The 20472-nt window shown below is 38.4% G+C and overlaps 1 protein-coding gene across 1 annotated transcript; it reads right to left on the minus strand.

Annotated features, from left to right (window-relative positions):
* Positions 1–12253: 12253 nt before the first annotated feature.
* On the minus strand, positions 12254–14236 carry FLRT2 (fibronectin leucine rich transmembrane protein 2). Its single transcript, XM_065872781.1, has one exon. The coding sequence runs from the start codon at positions 14234–14236 to the stop codon at positions 12254–12256; it is 1983 nt and encodes a 660-aa protein (XP_065728853.1).
* Between the last annotated feature and the right edge of the window lie 6236 nt (positions 14237–20472).

Here is a 20472-nt window from a genome sequence, read left to right on the forward strand (position 1 = left end):
GGTTTTTTTTTTTTTTTTTACTTTTCAGGTTACATTAGCTTTTTAAAACAGACTCACATAGTAATTCTTTCATTAGTAAAATCTATCTTTATTAAAATAAGTGATTTCAAAAACTTGTCTCTGAAGTTTTGAATTTCATTCACTATGGAAAATTAGTTAAGATTAATAAAAATGTGTTTTTCCTTGAGGTGACTTCATCTTTGATTTATTTATATTTAACAGTATTAGGGATTTTTCTGAACTGCTAGGTAGAATTCTAATGTTTGAAAAAAATACTATTATATAATTTTATAATATTTACTTTGATAAATGCATTTTTAAATGCTATTTTGGTCCTTTATAAAGGTAAAGTAGTACTTAACTAACATCAAAAAATAATTATTTTACTACTTTGGTTTCATTTTATTAAATTCCCTTTCTAGAATTAATGGACTTTTAAAATTTCATAACAAAGAGCTAATGAATGAGAATCATAAATAACAGCTTGTAAAAAAAGGTAAACACATAGAGGTACCTCAATCTGAGCCCCGAGGATGACTTTCCAACTATACAATTAAAAGTCATTCATTTAAATTCCACATATAAGTGATATCATATGATATTTGTCTTTATGGGAAAAGAATCTTAAAAAAGAGTGGATATTTATATATATATATAACTGATTCACTTTGCTGTACACCTGAAATTAACACAACATTGTAAATCAATTATACTCCAATAAAAATTAAAAAGTCTTTCATTTAAAATATCAATCATTAGTGTGTTATAAATTGGAAAGTCGGCATTATGTAACATCTTTAATAAAACAATGTATCATTATTCAATTCAGGTGTATGGTGTAATCAAATAAAGGTATTGTTTACTGGCTGGGATTCGTAGGCAACTTCGTCAAGGCTAAACATTTTGAAATTAAGATCCCATTATTACCTGTTAAGCAGTGGTTTTATAAATATATTGAAGGTCCTAAAAAAAAGTAATTCCTAATTATTCTAAATGCCTTGTCCTGTAATTTTTTTAGACCATAAGTGTATAGTTTTTCAAGGTTTAAAGATAAGAAGTGGCAGAATCAGTACTAGAATCTGTTCTATTTCATCTAAAATAAACCACATTTATCAATCATTGTTTTCCTGGGTGTTCTTCTCATAATTAACTTTCTGTTGAATATTTAAAGTTTAATAGCTATTACATAAAAGGCCTGCAAAGATATAAGATGCACTCAATATTTTAAGAAACAATCTTGCTTTATACAATTGTTACTGTAGGGAAATCTATCTTTGATACTTTGTATTGAAATTAAGTATTTTATAAGTGTGTCTACTTAGTAATAGTGCTTGAATTCCTCTGTTTTGAAGGAAGGGTAATTGAATTAATAAGAATGAGTTTTGTTCCACTTTCTTCCTTTTCCATTCATTTGCATTTTTCAGCAATAATGGTTATGAATGAATCCCTGTCACTGCAGTGAACACTGGAAAAAAATTATCTCATTGGCTCCTCAGAAGTTTTAGTACCCATTTCACATATGAAGAAACTGAGACTCAGGGACATTAAATAATATCACACAGATACAAAGTAGGAGTGCCTATGATCCCACAACTCCTACTTTTAATGATTGTGCATGTTGCTTCTCAAACATATTGAGTTTACTATCATTATAGCTAATGAGGGACATGTCAGTCTTTGTGATAAAGTTAATGAAACTGAGTGAATGCTCCCTGTTTTCTAGTCCATACACATCTTTCTAAAATTTATAAGAACATAGGACATAAAGCAGCTCAATGAAATAGAGCTAAAATTCACGGAAAATTAACAAGGATGAAACTGAATTTAGAGTTTAAAGATCTTAAGAAATCCACCAAACTCTGATGCTTTCAAATATAAGAAACAAGTCAGAGAGATTAATGGTCTTACCCAAGATGCAAGAGAGACCTGAGCTATGTAGCCCAACTTTTGAACATTAATTCCATATATTTTCAGAAAGTAAGTAACATTTATTGAGCACTTGGTATGTGTCAAGCATGGTGCTGTATTATTGTTGCTGAGGTAAGTTTTGTAATTACCCTTTGTACAGATGAGGAAATTGAAGCATAAACATGTCCAGGGCCCAACATTAGTATGGGTTGCCACAAGGATGAATCTAGCTCTAGATAGCTTTGAACTCAGACTGAAAGGGATTCACCACCCTTCAGTAATTTAGCTCCTCACCCAATAGGCTGTACAGAAACTGCTGGTCCCTATTAGATGTGATTGGCCTCCATTACAAAGCAACTGGTTTTCCCTTACTTCAGATATACTAGAGGAGCATCCTGTATTCCAACTAACCAGGGCCGCTATGTAAAATATTTAACAATAGAAAGAGCTGTGGGCCAATCTATCAAAACAGATACCGGGGGCTTCCCTGGTGGCGCAGTGGTTGAGAGTCCGCCTGCAGATGCAGGAGACTCGGGTTTGTGCCCCGGTCCGGGAAGATCCCACATGCCGCGGAGTGGCTGGGCCCGTGAGCCATGGCCGCTTAGCCTGCGCGTCTGGAGCCTGTGCTCCGCAACGGGAGAGGCCACAACAGTGAGAGGCCCGCGTACCACACACACAAACCAACCAACCAAACAAACAAAAAACAGATACCAGCCCAAACAGAATAGAAATTGTCTATAGACCATGGGATTGGTAGGACTGAATTACACCTACCAAATAATTGCCCTGAAACCAATTAAACTCTGCAGTTAAGGACTGGAATATAAAGTATTTTCTTCCCTTAGCATCCGGATATCTGATCTTCTGTATTTATTGATCAAGGAAACGCAGGATTAAAAGGAAAATAATGCTAATATAGACCCCAGTGAGTGAGCTGCTTTGAGACTATTTTAACTACCATGAACAGAAAGTGTACAGAAGGAAAAAAAAAAACCACAACCCAGCTGATGAGGATGCATGTTTCTTAATTACAGCTAGATTATGAAATCAAGAATGGTATTGATTGCAAAAAGGAACTATGTGACAGCTGGTAGACTATCACATCTGCATTGCAGAGCCATTAAAGAACTCTTCCATTTGGTTGCTACCTTCCCCACTATCAATCAAGTGTGGATGTAGATGCCACGGCTTGTGGTATAGTAGAATGAAATAAAACTACGTCATTTAACATGACAGATCTTTGAAACAGAAAGTTAATACCTTGATCTTTTTAATGTTTCAATTGCCCAGTGTCTTCTGAACACTCATTCTGATACTCACCCATTTGAAACATTTCCTGATTTAATTTTCAGCAAAAACCATGCCTACATGTCCTCTGCAGATCAGAGAAGAAATAACTCCACTACAAAGAAGTCTATTCTCTCTCCATTCAACTGTGCTGTTCAATGGGTCCCGCTCACCATGAGACAAAGGACCTGGTATTGTTTTGTGTTACCCTGTGGGATCTCACTTTCCCCAACTGTTCCAGAAAAAAAGAATAGCGAAAATGAAAAGCTCCCTGTCAAATTTGTGTTGAAAACGGTTGTACACAGTGATGTGGAATTTTGGATGCTAACTACATTTACATAAATGATTCCTGCATATAATTCTGATCTTAATGCTCAAGAAGCTTGATTTCATCATATAAAGTTGGCAATATGTCACCCCGTGCTTGTGAATTGGGTTTGCCTGAAAAATACATGGTGCTTGATGTCATTTATTCAGCCTCAGATAATGTGTTAACTTCTATACCTGCTTTCAGTTCTGACAGCAATCATATGTGTTAGTCTTCACCGTCTCCATTTAAGGTAAAAGAAACCGATGACCCTAAAGTGTAAGTTATTAACAAGGCCAATTGGCAGGTCAATGGCAAAGGCAGGTTTCCAAAATAAGTCAGCCTCATTCAGGTTTCAATAACCACTACTGTCTACTGCATCCTTCTTTATGGGAATATCATTTCTAGGACAGACTATTTATTCTCATGGTAATAATCAAGATAATACAATGTGAACGTTTAAGTGATATATGCCATATTTTTGATATAGGGTATGACACAGTGAATAATGACTGTCCCTTTTGATACTGCTGATGGAAACAACAAAAACAAATCTACCTCTGCTTTTTACATGTGAAGAATTAATTTTGACTAGCAAACGGTCAAAATGTTTTCCTCAATTTGACTTTGTGTCTCCCCATACTTTGCATACTTTTCATGATGGTGACATTTTGTTGCAAGATGATTTTTTAAGATAATTCTTTATATGCCTTTTGCAAGCTGGCTCAGTTTTGAGGTTGTGTGTAAATAGAAAAAACAATATTCTTCAACTCATTTTAACAGTTCTCTTAGCCTTCCCTGTGGGTGTAAACATATCCTGAGTCCATCTCAAGCTCCCAAATCAGATAAATGTGTGGCTATCATATAATCATAAAAACAAAATTTCTGTAAAATATAGCAATGGGTAACCAAGAGATGTTAAAGAAAATATATGATTTGCTTCGAGCAAAGCTTATTGTGCATGATTCACAATTCTATAGCTCTTTCTGAGGTTTGAAACAAAATTATCCAGCCACAGGAGACTGACAGGGTAGCCGTTATTTGAGGCGATGCTGTGTGTGGAGAGCTGATCCCACAGGGAGCCTGATGTCACCATGGGGCCCCCTGTGCTCCAATCACACTTTCTCCAAAAGCACATACAGGGCAGCTGCCAGGGGCTGGACACCATACTCAACACTGCATGAGATACAATTGACAGAATATGTGTTCTGTCTCTCCTGGAGTATAGTCATGAAACAGACCCATAAAAATTTACAATGCATGGGTGCCACAAATAAAAGTATTTTAAAGTTAGATTAACTGCACAGAGAGGTCAGATCATTAACAGGTATGATTCAAGAAGCTTTCCAAGTGTTGGGGGTGGGTGTACATTTGAATTGTATCTTGAATAGTCAACCAGACAAGGAACTTGAGATCTCTTAGAGATAGACTGAAAGATTTTCATTCGTTTTTTAATTTAAGATATATATCTAACCTAGAGCACATAATGAATGAGGAGGAAATACTGGTAAGGAATACCAGGCAGCAACGGGTAGTAGGACGCATATGTCACACAAGGAGTTTGACTTTTCTCTTAAAGTAATGATAATGGAATATTTTGAAATTGAGATAGTGTCACAACAAGCATTTTTTATAGATTATCCTTTGTCCTGCAATGTGTACACGAGGCTGAAGTGGGAACAGACTGAAGGAAGGGTCTTAACCATGTCAGGGTTAGGAAGCTGTGAGAAGAAAACACATTTGAGAGCGTGTGTAAGTGCCAGAACTAGTACTGTTAGCTGATTATTTAAATATAGGTGCGTGAGAGCTCCAAGAAGTCAAAGAGTGTGGGGAATGGCCTAGGCTGTGAGTTGAATACCAGCAGCTTCCAGGAAAGATTTTTGATGATACAAAGTTAAGTCTCCTGGAAAACTGTCTCACTCAGTGCCAAAACTTACCAGGCCTTAGCGAATATTTGCTGAATTAAAACAAAACTTAATTACCCAAACCAGGGAGTTTAACAGACCCTCTGATCCATCACATTTTTATATTTGATTAGAAAAAGATGGACCCATTATGAAGGTTTATTATGTCAAATGATAAGAATCCCCCTAAAGGTACATTGAAATGTTCATCTACTTCAGACTTCATACCAAGAACCTGGACAGACGGGATCATCAGTTGGTGTGTGTCCTACAGTGACATCCAGTTTGGAGTTTAACAGTAAAAATTCTTTATCCTTAACTTTCTGTATAACTAATGACATAAAGCTTGTATAATATCCCCTAAGGCACACATTCTATATTTGTGCTATGAAATAAAGGTATAAATCCAGAAGCCAGTTTGCTAACACCCTAATAGATTCTTATCTGTGAGCATCTTCAGCAGGATTTACAAAATATTTAGAGCAACCTCTGAAGTATGAAACAAATTAATTACTAAAAATAACCTGACTCAAGTTTTTTTAATAGTTCTCTCAGCTCACCCCATGGATATACACAGAGCTTGCTTGATTCCATCTGAAGCTTTCAAATCAAATCAATGTACAGGTATCAAATGATCACAAAATCAGAATATAAAAATTAAAATTATAGGAATGGATGACCAAGGGAGTTCAAAGACATAGATATTTTGAGGTTTGTAAGAATATTCCCTTGATTGGTCACAAACAATCAATGGATGAATCCACTGGGTGAAGTTGTGGTATCTCCATCACTAAAAATCTTAAACACTAAGAATTTGTCCTGAAGGCTAGTCAGTCTTAAGGCTAGTCAATTGATTAAGAGTCAAGAAAACAAGAAGAGTCCATGGAGCCAGGTACCATTATTATGATTATTATTTTGGATTGATTTCCATTCTGTGCTCAACAGGAATTTAAGAGATTGCCTTTGTAATTACCAAATACAATTCCAAAATTTTCAATTACTGGATGTAAATTTGAAAATTTAATTCAATTGAATTCTGATCTTATCAAAGCACTCTCTTTGTTTCATCTATTAAACACCAAGATCCTCTAACCTCTTTCTCTCTAGATATCTAATATACAAATTTGATGCATTATCAAATTTACCAACAGGTATATATGTCTCTTTTGTTATCTCAGATATTTTGTTGAGTTTAATGAGAGTGTAAAGTTATTACATGGGCTCCGAGACACTGGAATATGTTAGAAAACAAGTTTATTACACGATCTGTGGGCTTCCTAGCAGCAGAGTCATATTTTTCTCTGAATCCCCAGTAGAAACTAATAAAGTACTCTGTAAACAGTAGATGAAAAGTAAATATATTGGATGAACAAACGTTTTAGGAACACGGTGGAGTAGGAAATACGCTTGGTTTGGCTAAGACTGTATTTCATTCTTCTATGAAACCTCTGAACTCAGACCAGTGCCTGGGACATAGTAAAAGTTGTTTCATAAACTCTTTTGAATGAAAGGTATTCCTTGACTAAGGGTCTGGTCTCCAGAGTAAAGTCTGTAACTCTTGGCAAAAGTAACCAAGAACACATAGACATTATTTTGCATAAAATCTCCCAAATGTAATATGAATCACCTGTTACAACCGTCTTTCATAGTTAATTCTCCAACAGAGGTTCTGCAAGTCATTAATAGTAGTAACTGAGTGTCATCATTTTATTTCCTGATTCAGTCTCTGTCAAATACACTATTAGTAAAATGGCCAAGAGAGGTTAGAGAAAGGGCTTCTGGAAAATCAGGAGATAATCCCGAATTGAACTTGAGCATATGAATACATACATTTTCATGAGTGCTTATTGAAAGTATGGGTGGATGAGCTCTATAAACAATTCTGAAGTAGAAAGTACCACGAGGATTCTTAAGGAAAAGTGACATTTAAAATGGACAGTGTATATTATGAAATAGGGCAAAAGACTATTCTGATGAGATAACTACATTGGCATTTATCTATATTCTAAACAACACAGATTTCACAAACACAAAATAATATGCTCCATGTATGTGTGTATATTCAAAAGATATTCATAGGAACACACAATTTAGTCAGGAAATAGAAAAGAACGTGAAGATTTCATATAAACCCCTCACACAAAAAGAGTCAAATGGTCTTAAAACACAGAAGTTGTCTTCAAGGTAAGAGAAAATGAAAAACCCTACTACCTCCTTCATTCCATCCATGGTCCTCCATCAGGAAGTGTCCCTCATTTGTCTTTGACATGAACCAAGCAAGGATGGGCAGTATCCCAATGAACTTACTCAGATAAACACAATGTGGTTTCTTTTTAAAATAAGCCTTTACTGAGTATATCAACAAGGTACTGTATAGTGTAGAGTGAAGTTTGTAGTTAACAAAGTGTGCGACACAGTAGGTCTCAGGGGATGTGTGATGCAGAATCTTCCAGCCCCTTGCAGTCCCTTGTCAGCGAGAACACACTACACAGAAACCAGAAGCAAATCAACATACGGCTCAAACAATAACAAATCATCAGGATTAACTTTCAGCGAATATATACCGTTCCCACGAGGGACACACAGTGGCGACGCCTTCACCTTGCCTCAGAAAGGTTATAAATCTTACATCCCATGGATGTCTTTACGAATACCCCTGTGTGTGATGTGTGTGTGTACACAAGTGTGTGTTTTACACTAGTTAAAAAATGTCTGTTGTGATGGCCTTGCTTTGTGCTCTTCTGGTGGGTGTGCTGCTAGAAAAAGAAAAAAAAAAAACTTAAACTATAGCAAAAGGAATGTGATTTTTTTTTGTTGTAACAGTATCCCCAGAATAACAGTGTAACGGTACATGTTATAACAACATGTACAAAACTTTCTCCCCACAATCAGGGACAAGCATCCCCCATTGTCAGCAATTGTCTTTCGACCCCACTGAAGAAATTAGAGAGAGGTGTAAACTACTGCTTCCTACATTAGTATTTTGACTTAAAAAAAAAGCATCAGGCAAGGTTGGACAAAACTAATAATGAAGAGGAGTTTTTTGGTTTGTTTTATGTATTTATCTCTTTCTCTTTGGGGCTCCATTTTCTGTTCTGCTTTCCCATGAAGTTGGAAAGGTAAGTCATGAGCAAAACTATTACTCTCATATTCTAAAGTGAAACAATGTCTCCTTGTTATAGGGTAGAGAAAAGTGCTAGAAGCTAAGAAGTAATGGAAATTGATCACTTCATTGTTGCAAGTTGTAATGGATTCTGCAAGTGAGGTTAGCTGACCAAGCTATCTGCTGTCCTCCCTGTGGACAGCAACTATATTGTCTTGTGTCTGGAATGGATGCTCTGTCCACAACATGGAGAGCTTGTTCTCCTCAGTGAGGAAGGAAGTTCTAACTCCTGTGGAATGACTAGGACTATTATGATCTAGTAGGAAATGGAGCTATAACATCAGCTATTTCATTCATCCTTTTTACCAGACTGGTCACATTATACTTTTTTTTTAATCTCTGGGAAAACATGTAACATATTTTCAACAAACATCCAGATAACTAGAAATTGCATGATTTCTCACAGGGTAGAATGTTTTCCACTTCTCGCATCAGAAAAATAGGCAGGAGGACACCCTTTGTGTCTCTGCTTTTGATTGTCCCATGAGAAAAGTTGTTAATGCATTTGACAGTTTGAGGGAAGCTAAGGGCTTCCCCCTATTCAAATACATCTCCCCAAACAAGTAGGTATTCATGACAACGCTGGGTATGAATAATGGTCAGTAATACCTGTGTTCTCATGGCTATGCCTTTTCCTTTTGGAATTTCTTCTGCACAGTGACAGTTACCTAGCTCTGAAAGTGGACACATAGTATCTGAAATCATTTGATTTTGTCAGACAGCATCAAGCTCTTTAAAAGCCGGTATGTATGGCTTTGCTCATGGTCTTGTCCTGCACCTTGAACCGTGACTCTTGACTAATCTCAAAATGCAAAATAATGTATGAGCTCAAGAGAGGTCCAAAATACAGAGTTGATGCATCAGTAAAACATTCCCATAACAAAAACACCATTCAAAGCATCATCCACCACTGATGGTTGTTACAAATTCCATGATGTGCTTTCTATCCTGGTGTAGGTGAGACCCCCAGGTACACTATTACAAATAGGAGACTGATCTCAATTTTAACAGTCTCTGTCATGTTGTGCACAAGCTCAGAATTAAGTCTATATCTAGATTCTATCTCTTCAGAAATGTCTTCTAGCAAAGGAACCATTTCAGATCATCCTAATCATTTCACATGACCAGGTCTCTGTCATAGGACTTAAGCCCCAAATAATTCTGTGAATCCCATAAGACATTATAGAAACCTCTCTAACCTTGGTCTTCTTGGCTCAAAGAAAAAACATTTGTTTCAGCAGCGAAGTATCCAGCTGGAGGTTATACACACAATACAAATAAATGAGAATGATTATTTTGTGGATAAAAGGAAAAAAACCCCTCAAAAATCAAAGTACCATCATTTGAACACATAGTTTTATCTACACAGCCAAGGAGAAAGGGACAGTGGAAGGGAATTATCCAGTTAAATACACAAAACCCCATGTCATGGTCCTGCATTTCAGATGGCTTACTGCTACACTGATCACTTTCACAGATTGTCTTAACCCTTCACTGTGTGGATCAAGCTTTAAAAAAGCAACAGACAAAACGAGCTAGCTAATAAACTAAAATGAAAACTGAAGTCACTTTAGAATTAATTCAAATTAATTAGTAGTTAATTTCAGCTCAACTGACTGCACAGTTTCGATTCTTGTGTCTATAACATAACTTCAGTTATATTTTCTGCTTATTCTGAGGGACAAGGGAGATTAAAACATATGAGTTGGGGATATATTATTAAAGAAAATAAAGCTCTTACTATAAAGAAAAACTTGCATAGCATTTTATACCTAAACTCTTACAAAGTAGACACATCACAGTTCTATTTTGTTAAAAGTAAGAGGGACAGAGAAAGAGAAAGCAAAATGATTGTGACATTAACTTCATATGTTCCTAAAATAATGGCTGGTGATCAAGGAAACATGCAACACAGACTGAAATGCCTAAATTTGATTTTGAAAATAATTTTCCAAGGGTGTATTTTTTAGATAATGTATGTGTGTGATCGATAGCCCTTCTACAACTAAGGGATGGAAAGGAGTACATTATACATGCTTTCTGAAGATGGACGTTGCTTCAAAAAATATCTAGAATTAAGTCTGGACATCCTTTTCTTCTCCATGCCCTCTGTCCTATGCCCTGCTTTGCCAAGATTAGGAGAACAAATCTTCCCTCTCAAACTTGATCATTTTTTTTTCATCTGTTATGCTGTTAATATAAGATTGATTATCCCTCCACAAATCCCAAAGAAGAGGAACATCCATGACTGAAAGGAATAAATGAAATTTTAAAAATGGAAGGTCAAAGTCAGTTCAAGGTGGAAACTTGGTATTGCTTTTTAAACAAATACGTTATTTCGCCAGCTTTGATGCGTCCTTACAGAATTATTAGCAAGGAGAATTAGTATACATTTTAAAGTGTATATGGATATTTTGTGCAACCAAGACTGGCATCCATGATGTTCTTTTGAATTTTGAAGAGAGGGGGAATGACAAATGTTGTCTCTACAGCTAATTACGAAAATATACGTGAGGTGATTGGAAGACAAGAATTTCCGAGGGAATAAAGGTATTAATTCAAGCTATTTCAACATGATACTAACAAAGTTAGTTGATATAGTATAACAGAACCACTGATCACTTGCTTTTGTCTAAATGGTATCAATAATTTTTACATAACAAGTTTAGTATATTCCAAACATTGATCCCTTGTTTGTCTAAATATCATGTTGACATAGCTGCAGTGAATCTACCCAAATAGTTCTCATTATCAAAAATAATTCCATTCAATATAATTCTTCCCATTATTTTATTAGCCTCTTCTAAAAAAAGTATTCTAGAATATATCTCTGATGAATGTGATTCAACCTGACATATGATTTGAACAGTAACACTTTTAAAGGGAGTTTTCTTGCTGGGACATCCTACCTGCCCCCGAAGATGACTGAAAACAGACTCAGGTCTCTCACTGTTTCACATAGGGCCAGGGAAGCCTGAAGAGTGATTTTCAAGTTCCCAGTCAGAAAGCCAACCCCTGGGTTTGACTGTCTTTTCAAATCTTATCTCATTTTCTTGATTCTGCCAGGATGGGTTAACTTATCTCACAGGAACTGACTTCCTCAAGATATGTTTTCTGCATTTCCTCCTTTGGGTCAAATCAGGGTGACTACCTCCTTTCTTATACTCTAGAAGTTTTCACTTTTCTTCCAGACCAGGAAATATACAAATAGCGTGAAGATATCTGGGGTCATTTCTGGTTTTATGCCTATTATTTATCCTACACTGATGAGTCCATTTTAACCTGCCCTTTCATCTGACCACCAATTCTAGGAGAGGAATTTGTTCTGAAGCTTCAACAGCAAAGTGGTGAATTGCATCAGGAGGAAGAATCACTCATTCTTTTACCTTAGTATTGGGTTCTCGTTGTACAACCCTGTACAGTACTTCAGCAACTATTTTTTTTTTTTTTTAAGATTTAAAAAGCAAAGAGTTACAAAACTGTTTGTAATTAACTTGGAATAGAAAAGATAGCACTTTTTTTAAATCCCATTATATAGTACACCGTATAAATTACAGAGTATTCAAATGCACAAATGCATCTGTGTAACATTTATCAAATGTAATTCGCGTGTCTTTATGTGCACACATGAGTGTGTTCTCGAGAGTCTTACTGTCCGCGTTTGTAATGCTGGACCTCTAGCTGTCACGTATGGCAGTGCTCCAAGTCTGGCACACTGCTGTTGCAGTATCGCATATTGTTGGGGATATGGCAGTCTGTGTAATTAATGCCCCCATTTGGGGTGTAAATGGGCTGCAGTCTGAAATCTCCTTTAAGGAGCTGATCGTTATTTAAGGAGACGATCTGAAAGCTGGTTTCTGTCATCTCCAGGATGGAATTGTCTTTTTTGGTGCCTGCCTCGCAATAGTCATCTTTCCGCCGGCCTCGGTTGTATTTCCACTTCTGGGAGGTGTAGCGCCCCTTTTTGTGCATATGCCAGCAAAAGACACCGAGCAGGACCACAAGCACAAATATCACCGCACCCCCGATCAGCCCTGCCAGCAGAAAAGGGGAGCCCATGCTGTGGGAAGTCGTCTGCTCATGGCTGGAAGCCGTGTTGCTGCCGTTGTTCACATAGGAGGCATGGGTGGTGGCCTCAGAACAAATGGTGTCTTCTACAGCTCGGTAGTTAAATGCATCCAGTGGCACTAAACAAATCCGATAAGTGGATCTGGGCTCTAAATTGACCAGGCTCAGATGCTGCTTCTCACCACTGACAATGCGTTCCTGAACGATGCCCCCCACCAAACTGTGGCCCATTTTCACCCATGTGAGTTTGTACGCCATCACAGTAAAGAGAGAGAGCCAGCTGACTTGAATGGAAGTGTCATTCACAAAATGGATAGAGAGCTGGATCCGTTCAGAAAGAGGCGGGGTCACTCTTTCTCTGCCATCCCAGTCAGGAATCGTGGGGAGTTTTGATGCCATGGGAGTTAGAGGCGCATAGCTTCTGCTAGGGGTCGGGACAGAGAGTGTGGGAGGCTGAGTCGTGGGCGAAGCTGAACTTAGGGCTGGAGTGAAGAGAGGCAGGCCGGGGGTTGTGGTGGGACAGGACAACAGATTCATATTCAACTCCCGGACTGCCATCCCCCGGACTTGTTCAGGACCTTGGCACATGAAACCTCGCACATTGAGAGATGAGGGTATGTGTTTGAGCCATTCCGTGACCCATTTAATACTGCAGTCACAGAACCAAGGATTATTCCGAGCAGTGAGCTGCTTCAGGTTGGAGAGGTTATCGAAGACCCCTTGAGTCAACACGCGCAGCTGGTTGTTGGATATATCCAGCCGTTCCAGCTTCCGGAGGTTCGAGAAGGCTGTCAAAGGGATGTGGTTGATCTGGTTGTCCTGCAGATAGAGCCTCATCAGGTGCGTACCTGGGAGGTCAGAAGGGGGATGGGAGAGCGAATTCCGGACAATGGAAAATTCCTTGAGCTTGGCGAGGTGGCTGAAGGTGCCCTCGGCAATGCCCTTGTTGGTCAGGAGGTTTCCATCCACGATCAGACGCTCCAAGCTGGTGAGGTTCTGAAAGGCCATGTCTGATATGACGGCAATTCGATTCTCATCCACTCTCAGCTCTTGCAGGTCCATGGGAAGCCCCACAGGCACGCTGCTCAGGTGATTCTTGGATAGAAACAACAATTTGAGGCTAATGGCCTCCCGGAAGGCCCCATCTTCCACCCCCACCGTGGATATTGAGTTGTCATCCAGGTGGAGCTCTTCAAGCTTCAAGAGCTGGGCCAGGGCGGCCCGTGAAATGGTCTGAATATTGTTTTCCTGCAGATGGAGAACTCGGACGTTCTTGGGAAGGTTCATGGGGAATTCATCCAGTTGGTTCCCATACAGGTACACGGTGTGCACAGACTGTACGTTGTGCAGCTCTGCAGGAAACCCAGCATTATTAATTTGGTTGTTGTGGAGGTAGAGTACAGTGACGCCCTCCGGGATCCCAAGAGGCACTGAGGTCAAGCTTCGTTCGTTACAGTAGACAAAGTTCCTGTCGCAGCGACACACGCTAGGGCACGCCAGGAGTTTTGACACTTGTGAGTAGAGCCCCAGGGAAATGAGAAGCCAAGATTTCAGGAAAAAAGCCCCCTGGCTGGGCCCCTGTGTAGTCTGTAGGCCCATTTCTGAAGTACAGAAATAAAATACGATGTGGTAGTGAAAAGAAAAAGAAAAAAAAAACAAAAAAAAGATAGCAAAACCAAAATGATTGAATGCAGTTCTGTTAAAGTCCAGAACTCCAGCTAGAGGAAAAGTCCCGAAGGCCAAGGTCAAAGAATCTTCCTGTGGTCTCTGGTCTTATCAGCCTATGTTGCCCTCTTTGCTATTGTCCTCCATGTGCAAAAAAATTTCAATAGGGAGAACTTTCCACCCAGGCAACAAGTGAAGCCAAGTTATCAGTGGTCAAAAGGGGCCCAGTTGGGTAGGCAGAATCCCTTCTTCTGTGGTCGGTCAGGTCAGTGTGGATCAGCCTATGAACTTGGTTAAGTTCAGTCTGCAATCTGTTGTAGGAAAGTAGAGAGAAAAGAGTCAGTTAAGGGTAGTGAGTGGATTAAGTGCTGATCTGACTGTGGCTTTTCAAGAATGCTGTGATTCAATGTTCATTGCAGCACTATTTACAATAGCCAGGACATGGAAGCAACCTAAGTGTCCATTGTCAGATGAATGGACAATGAATATTCTTTATTGTAAAGAATAATCTTTATTCATATGAATGAATAAAGAAGATGTGGCACATATATACAATGGAATATTACTCAGCCATAAAAAGAAACAAAACTGAGTTATTTGTAGTGAGGTGGATAGACCTAGAGTCTGTCATACAGAGTGAAGTAGGTCAGAAAGAGAAAAACAAATACCGTATGCTAACACATATATATGGAATCTAAAAAAAAAATGGTTCTGAAGAACCTAGATGCAGGACAGGAATAAAGATGCAGACCTAGAGAATGGACTTGAGGACACAGAGATGGGGAAGGGTAAGCTGGGAGGAAGGGAGAGAGGCATGCACATATATACACTACCAAATGTAAAATAGATAGCTAGTGGGAAGCAGCCGCATAGCACAGGGAGATCAGCTCAGTGCTTTGTGACCACCTAGAGGGGTGGGATAGGGAGGGTGGGAGGGAGACTCAAGAGAGAGGGGATATGGGGATATATGTATACATATAGCTGATTCACTTTCTTATACAGCAGAAACTAATACAACATTGTAAAGCAATTATACTCCAACAAAGATGTTAAAAAACAAAAACAAAAACATCACTGTGATTGGGACTAAATGCTCAGGGAGTTGGCATTAAGTGACATGCTAAATAATAATAATTCAGTTGAAAAGGTATTCAAGAAATGAAAACGATTCAATTATCTTTATCATCAAATGGAGACCATACTGTTACCTCTCACTATCAATGATCATATTGTGAATATCACAGCACAGTCAGTGTCTTCTCTCAGAGATCTATTTACATATCCAAACAGGCAGGCACAAGAGGCCCAGGGCCGAATCCATTGAAACAATGATGACCATCTACAAATGCAACTGGTCACAGTCATATTTCAAGATGAAATGAGTGACTGAGCAACAAATACAATTTAAAGGAAAAAAAATTGTGAAACCCTTTCCAGTTATAAACAAATGCAAAATGGGAACTGATAAAGTTATTTAGAAAGATGCATCCTTCTGATCTGACACTGTGATGAAGCAGTTTAAAGGTGATGCACAGAAACAGAGGTGATGTCAAGTCAGAGAGAAGACTGCTCTTTTCTTCCCCACCTCCTCTCATCTCTCTCTGCCTCCCAAATAGCCCCCACTTGAGTTACCCATGACACATTTCCACTTATCCCCTCTTTCGAGACCTTCAGGTTCAGATGAGATACACCATTGCGATTCCTTTGAGAGTTGACAAGCTCATGACTGCGAATAAAATTATTTTCCAGCAACTCAACCTTCCTCCCATCTGTATGTGTTTTCCTGCTTTTAGGAAAGGACTTTCAGTAAACTTTGAAATGTTAGAAGACACAGTTGGGGAAGTAAAGGCAATATACAGATAGTAATCAGACCTTCTTGCTCCACAACTGTTCCGTCTATTTTTAGATTAGAGAAGTAAAGAAGTTAATTGAAAGGTGCCAGATTTGATTTCCCTACAAAAGAAGCTAACGTGACAGGACATGGCAAGCCGGAAGTCTCTTAATTCTTACCAATACACAACAATTGAAACAATTTATATGTAAAGCACAGAGGAACTATTTGAAATTGTTCCCTTAGCTATCTTTAGAAAGGTAATTAAAAAAGAAAAAAAAAAAACAAAAACAAAAACCATTGTAACTACTATTTAAGTGTCCAGACTCTTGTAAATTTGTTTTACAATTTGAAATATTGTGAGCCATCTAAAAAATGCCTTTGATGACCAGAAACGATAATATTCATTTTTCTATTGTTCAGAAAACTTAAAAAAAAAAAGGAGGGGGTATAGGGAGTATCTTTCCAGGCAAAACAGATGGATGTGATACTTTATTAAAAATTAAGCATTATTTAATTTGTTAAAAATTACAAATATATGTTTTATCACATGGAACAGGAGTCATCCTCTCTGCCAAAAATCTCCCTATATGCTTAAAGGATAATTTATAATACAACTAAGCGTAGAGCAGGAAAAGCGAATTTAATGCCATCAGCTTGATGCCATCCCTAGCTCAGGTTTCAAATTCTCAAACCATCTCAATGTTCCCTAATAGTCTGCTACTCAAGTGTGATCTCTAGTGCAACAGCACGAACCTGTGAAGTTGCTGGAAACAGACTACACATTAGCAAGAGCCTGGGGCGTACACGTTAAAACTAGAGAAACACTGCCCTAAACACAGTGCCGTCTTATTTAAGTTTTCAAATGTTTTAATTTATTAAGTGTAAAATAAATGCAAGAGCATGTCAAATGATTCATTTGAGAAGAGTAAAAGCATAAGGCATACTAATCACTTTCGTCCCCAGGAGATGGTCTCAAATTGCATCTTATATGTAAATGACATCTTACAGGTAGAGTAATGCAATGACTAAATATATCACTTGGCTTCAACAGACCCTTGAAAAATGTATGTCTGAATGACAAGCACTAATATCTAGGAGGAGCTTAAAGAGCTATTTGTAATCAGAGGGGGCCTACTTTCATAAAGCATGCTTTATTTAAGAACAAAAATCTGTTTGGTGCTATTAGCATTTACTCTTCAAAAAATGTAGGAAAGTGAGACCAACAGAATAGAATCTAACACATTTTTGAGTATTCCATGGGAATCTTCAAAGTGTGATAGTAGCACACAATGAACAGAATTTTCCAAGGGAGAAAACACAGCTGTCCCAGGGTCTTTAAATTCCTATGTAAAAAGAATAGATGCTTCTCAACTTGGCATTTACAAGCCAAGTTTTAAGGCCTTAGAAACAACAAACCAGTGCTTGAAGACGGTAGAATTTGTTTAGAAACTTCATCAGTGAAGAGACTCAAGGCAATAATGATTGCGAGCTAACAAAGTACACAGGGATCACTGGAGACCATCACTGTGCATCCAAATTGCAACTCTTCCACTTGCTTCAACTGTGTCCTCTGTAAGGAGAGAAAAAGGCCTATCAGCCAACCCTTTGCCCCAGGCCTTGCTCTCTTGGCAGGTGGACTTTACTCATGAGTGGTTCTTGTATAATTACATAAGAAGAGGATGTGGTCCTGAAGAAAGCTCCTAATGGGATTACATGGGGCAAACCGTCACTGTTTATCCACCTCAATAGGAGAAAAGTCCCATCTAGATCGCGCTGTGTTGACCAGCTATGGCAAGTTCAGTGTTGAAAGAAAACAAACTCTCAAGGTTTTCTTTGTGCTTCTTGGGAATTCCATAAAATAACTGTGCATAATAGACTTGTCCTAATTCCTGGATCAACAACTGGCTACATATTATATCAGCCAGTAGACTGTATCTTTGTTCAAATTAGTGCAAGTGTAAAACTGCAACCACCTAGGCAATAATGATTTTTTTTAAACTTAAGTAAGGCTAAAATCTCCACATTCTCCATATTTCTCCCACTAAGGGGAGAAATCCTTTTAGACCTTAAAATGGAGACTGTATTTATAGAGAAAGCAGTATAGTATAATGATCAAAAGCATAGCCTCTGAGTTCTCATCTCATCCCACCTCTGGCACTTAGGAGCTAGATAAATTAGTTAACCTTTTTTTTTTTTTTTTTTTCGGTACGTGGGCCTCTCACTGTTGTGGCCTCTCCCGTTGTGGAGCACAGGCTCCGGACGCGCAGGCTCAGCGGCCATGGCTCACGGGCCCAGCCGCTCTGCAGCATGTGGGATCCTCCCAGACCAGGGCACGAACCCGTGTCCCCTGCATTGGCAGGCGGACTCTCAACCACTGCGCCACCAGGGAAGCCCAGTTAACCTTTTAAGTCTTAGTCTCCCTATCTGAAAAATGGGGATAAAATAGTTCCTAACTCAACAGCACTGTTGAGAGGATTAAATAGGATAATATTTGTGAAAAGTTATATGGTGCCTGACACATGGCAAAAATATAATAAATAAAACTTTTATTCTCTGTGTACTTGTTATTATTAATGATATCCAAAAAGGTGAACTCCAAAATGTAGAGTAAAATAAAATCACCTTTGACTAACCAAGTTCTCTGTACTGACACCTCCTCCAGGATTTCTCAACATCAGCAGTATTCAGATTTTGAGCCAGATAATTATTTTCTTGTGGAGCTGCTGTGTACATACAAAGATGTCTCCAGACATTGCCATAGGCATGTCCCCTGGTGAGGCAAAATGCCCCCAGTTAAGAACGACTGACCACCCCATCTTACAAGTACCTTGAAGGGTTAGTATTTTTATCTTGATTTTATAGAGGAAGGTGAAGATAAGTTTCTAATAAACAGAGCCCATAAATGTTTTGTGCCATGGCCACCAGAAAAGCATGAAAATGCAATATGTTTTTCATTCATTTATTCAGCCAATATTTATTGGGCACTGGAATGATGATACCATCATGCAGAGCTGATATGGTTTTTGCCTTTGTGAGTCTTAAAAGTATAATGAGGGGAGAGAAATGAATAAGCAGGGAATTATGGTACTGTGTAAAGATCTCCAATCTCAGGGCATCAGGAACTTATGGTACCATGTAAAAAGTTCTAATCTAGTGCATGGGGTATCAGGAAAAACACAGCAGAGGAAGGACTGTCTACGTGAGGATCTGAAGGATAGTAAGGTGCAAGCCAGGGAAGAGATTCCAGAAGTTCTGCACATGGACGGTTGTAATGTGGACCAAGAGGTGAAACCCAGCCCAGCTCAGAGAAGGAACAAAACTTTGACTGCACAGCACTTTCGCCCAACTCTTTGCTTCCCACAGAGATAGTCCTGTTTCTAGAAGTTAATAAACAAACCCATGTTTCACAATCATTAGCCATTTCATTTATAAGTCTCTAAAGGTTGATAACAAAAAGATTTTGCATTACAAGATGGATTTCAAATATTGAGAGCAAAAGGTGTGGGGTTTTTCTTCTTTCTTTCCTATTTGAATAGTGCACTGAGTATGTCTCCCCTCCAGGAAATGAGAGAATGTGAAGAATGGTTTAATGGAAGGTGCTAGGTAAAAACAGAAATTTTCATTTAAAGCAGAAAAGAGTTTCAAAAGCCTGAGTGTAAAACAACATGCAACAAAGACTCTTTGGAAACAGCAAGACCCTGACCCTGCCTGTCTGTTAAAGATGACAGTAACAGCAGCAGTTATGCCAGGCTACTTTTTAACTCTTTTCATAGGAACTGAGACTCAAAAGACATAAATCATGGAAGAGCTTTCTGCAAAGTGTTTCTCTCCTCATGTTGCCTAAAAAAGTTTTTTAAATTAATTCCAGGGGCTCTTAATAAACTCAGACTATAATAATCATAGTACAGAAAACAGGCATTATCTGTAAGCACTGCCGATTCCATAGTATAATGACACCAGGACAAACCTAATAAAAACCTTAATGGTTTCGGCATTGGCTGGATTGTGCCAAGACAGCACACTGCCTGGAGCGTTGCAAGTGAAAAAGCTACTGTTGATGAGCTTTTTTTTCCCCAGAAAAGTTTCCCTGGATACATCAGACTTAGAGCTTCTGGAGTTAAGTTTGTGCTTAAAATCGACACACACAGGTGCAGAATCCATAGGCCCAACTACACTGCAAATGTCTTTGTTATAATCTGGAAACACTAAAGCAATTTATAGATCTTGTGCACATTTCCACATTCCTCAAGATAGGTTATAAATACTGTTCCTACAACAATCGGAGAGTTCTGTAGTTAGCTGACCAAGATGTGGGAATTAGCAGAGGAATGCGGAG

Source organism: Phocoena phocoena, chromosome 2, assembly GCF_963924675.1.
Source record: "Phocoena phocoena chromosome 2, mPhoPho1.1, whole genome shotgun sequence".
Taxonomy (NCBI): Eukaryota; Metazoa; Chordata; class Mammalia; order Artiodactyla; family Phocoenidae; genus Phocoena; species Phocoena phocoena.

Coding starts and splice junctions, on each gene's coding strand:
- FLRT2 (XM_065872781.1), bottom strand. CDS start 14,236: ATGGGCCTACAGACTACACAGGGGCCCAGCCAGGGGGCTTTTTTCCTG.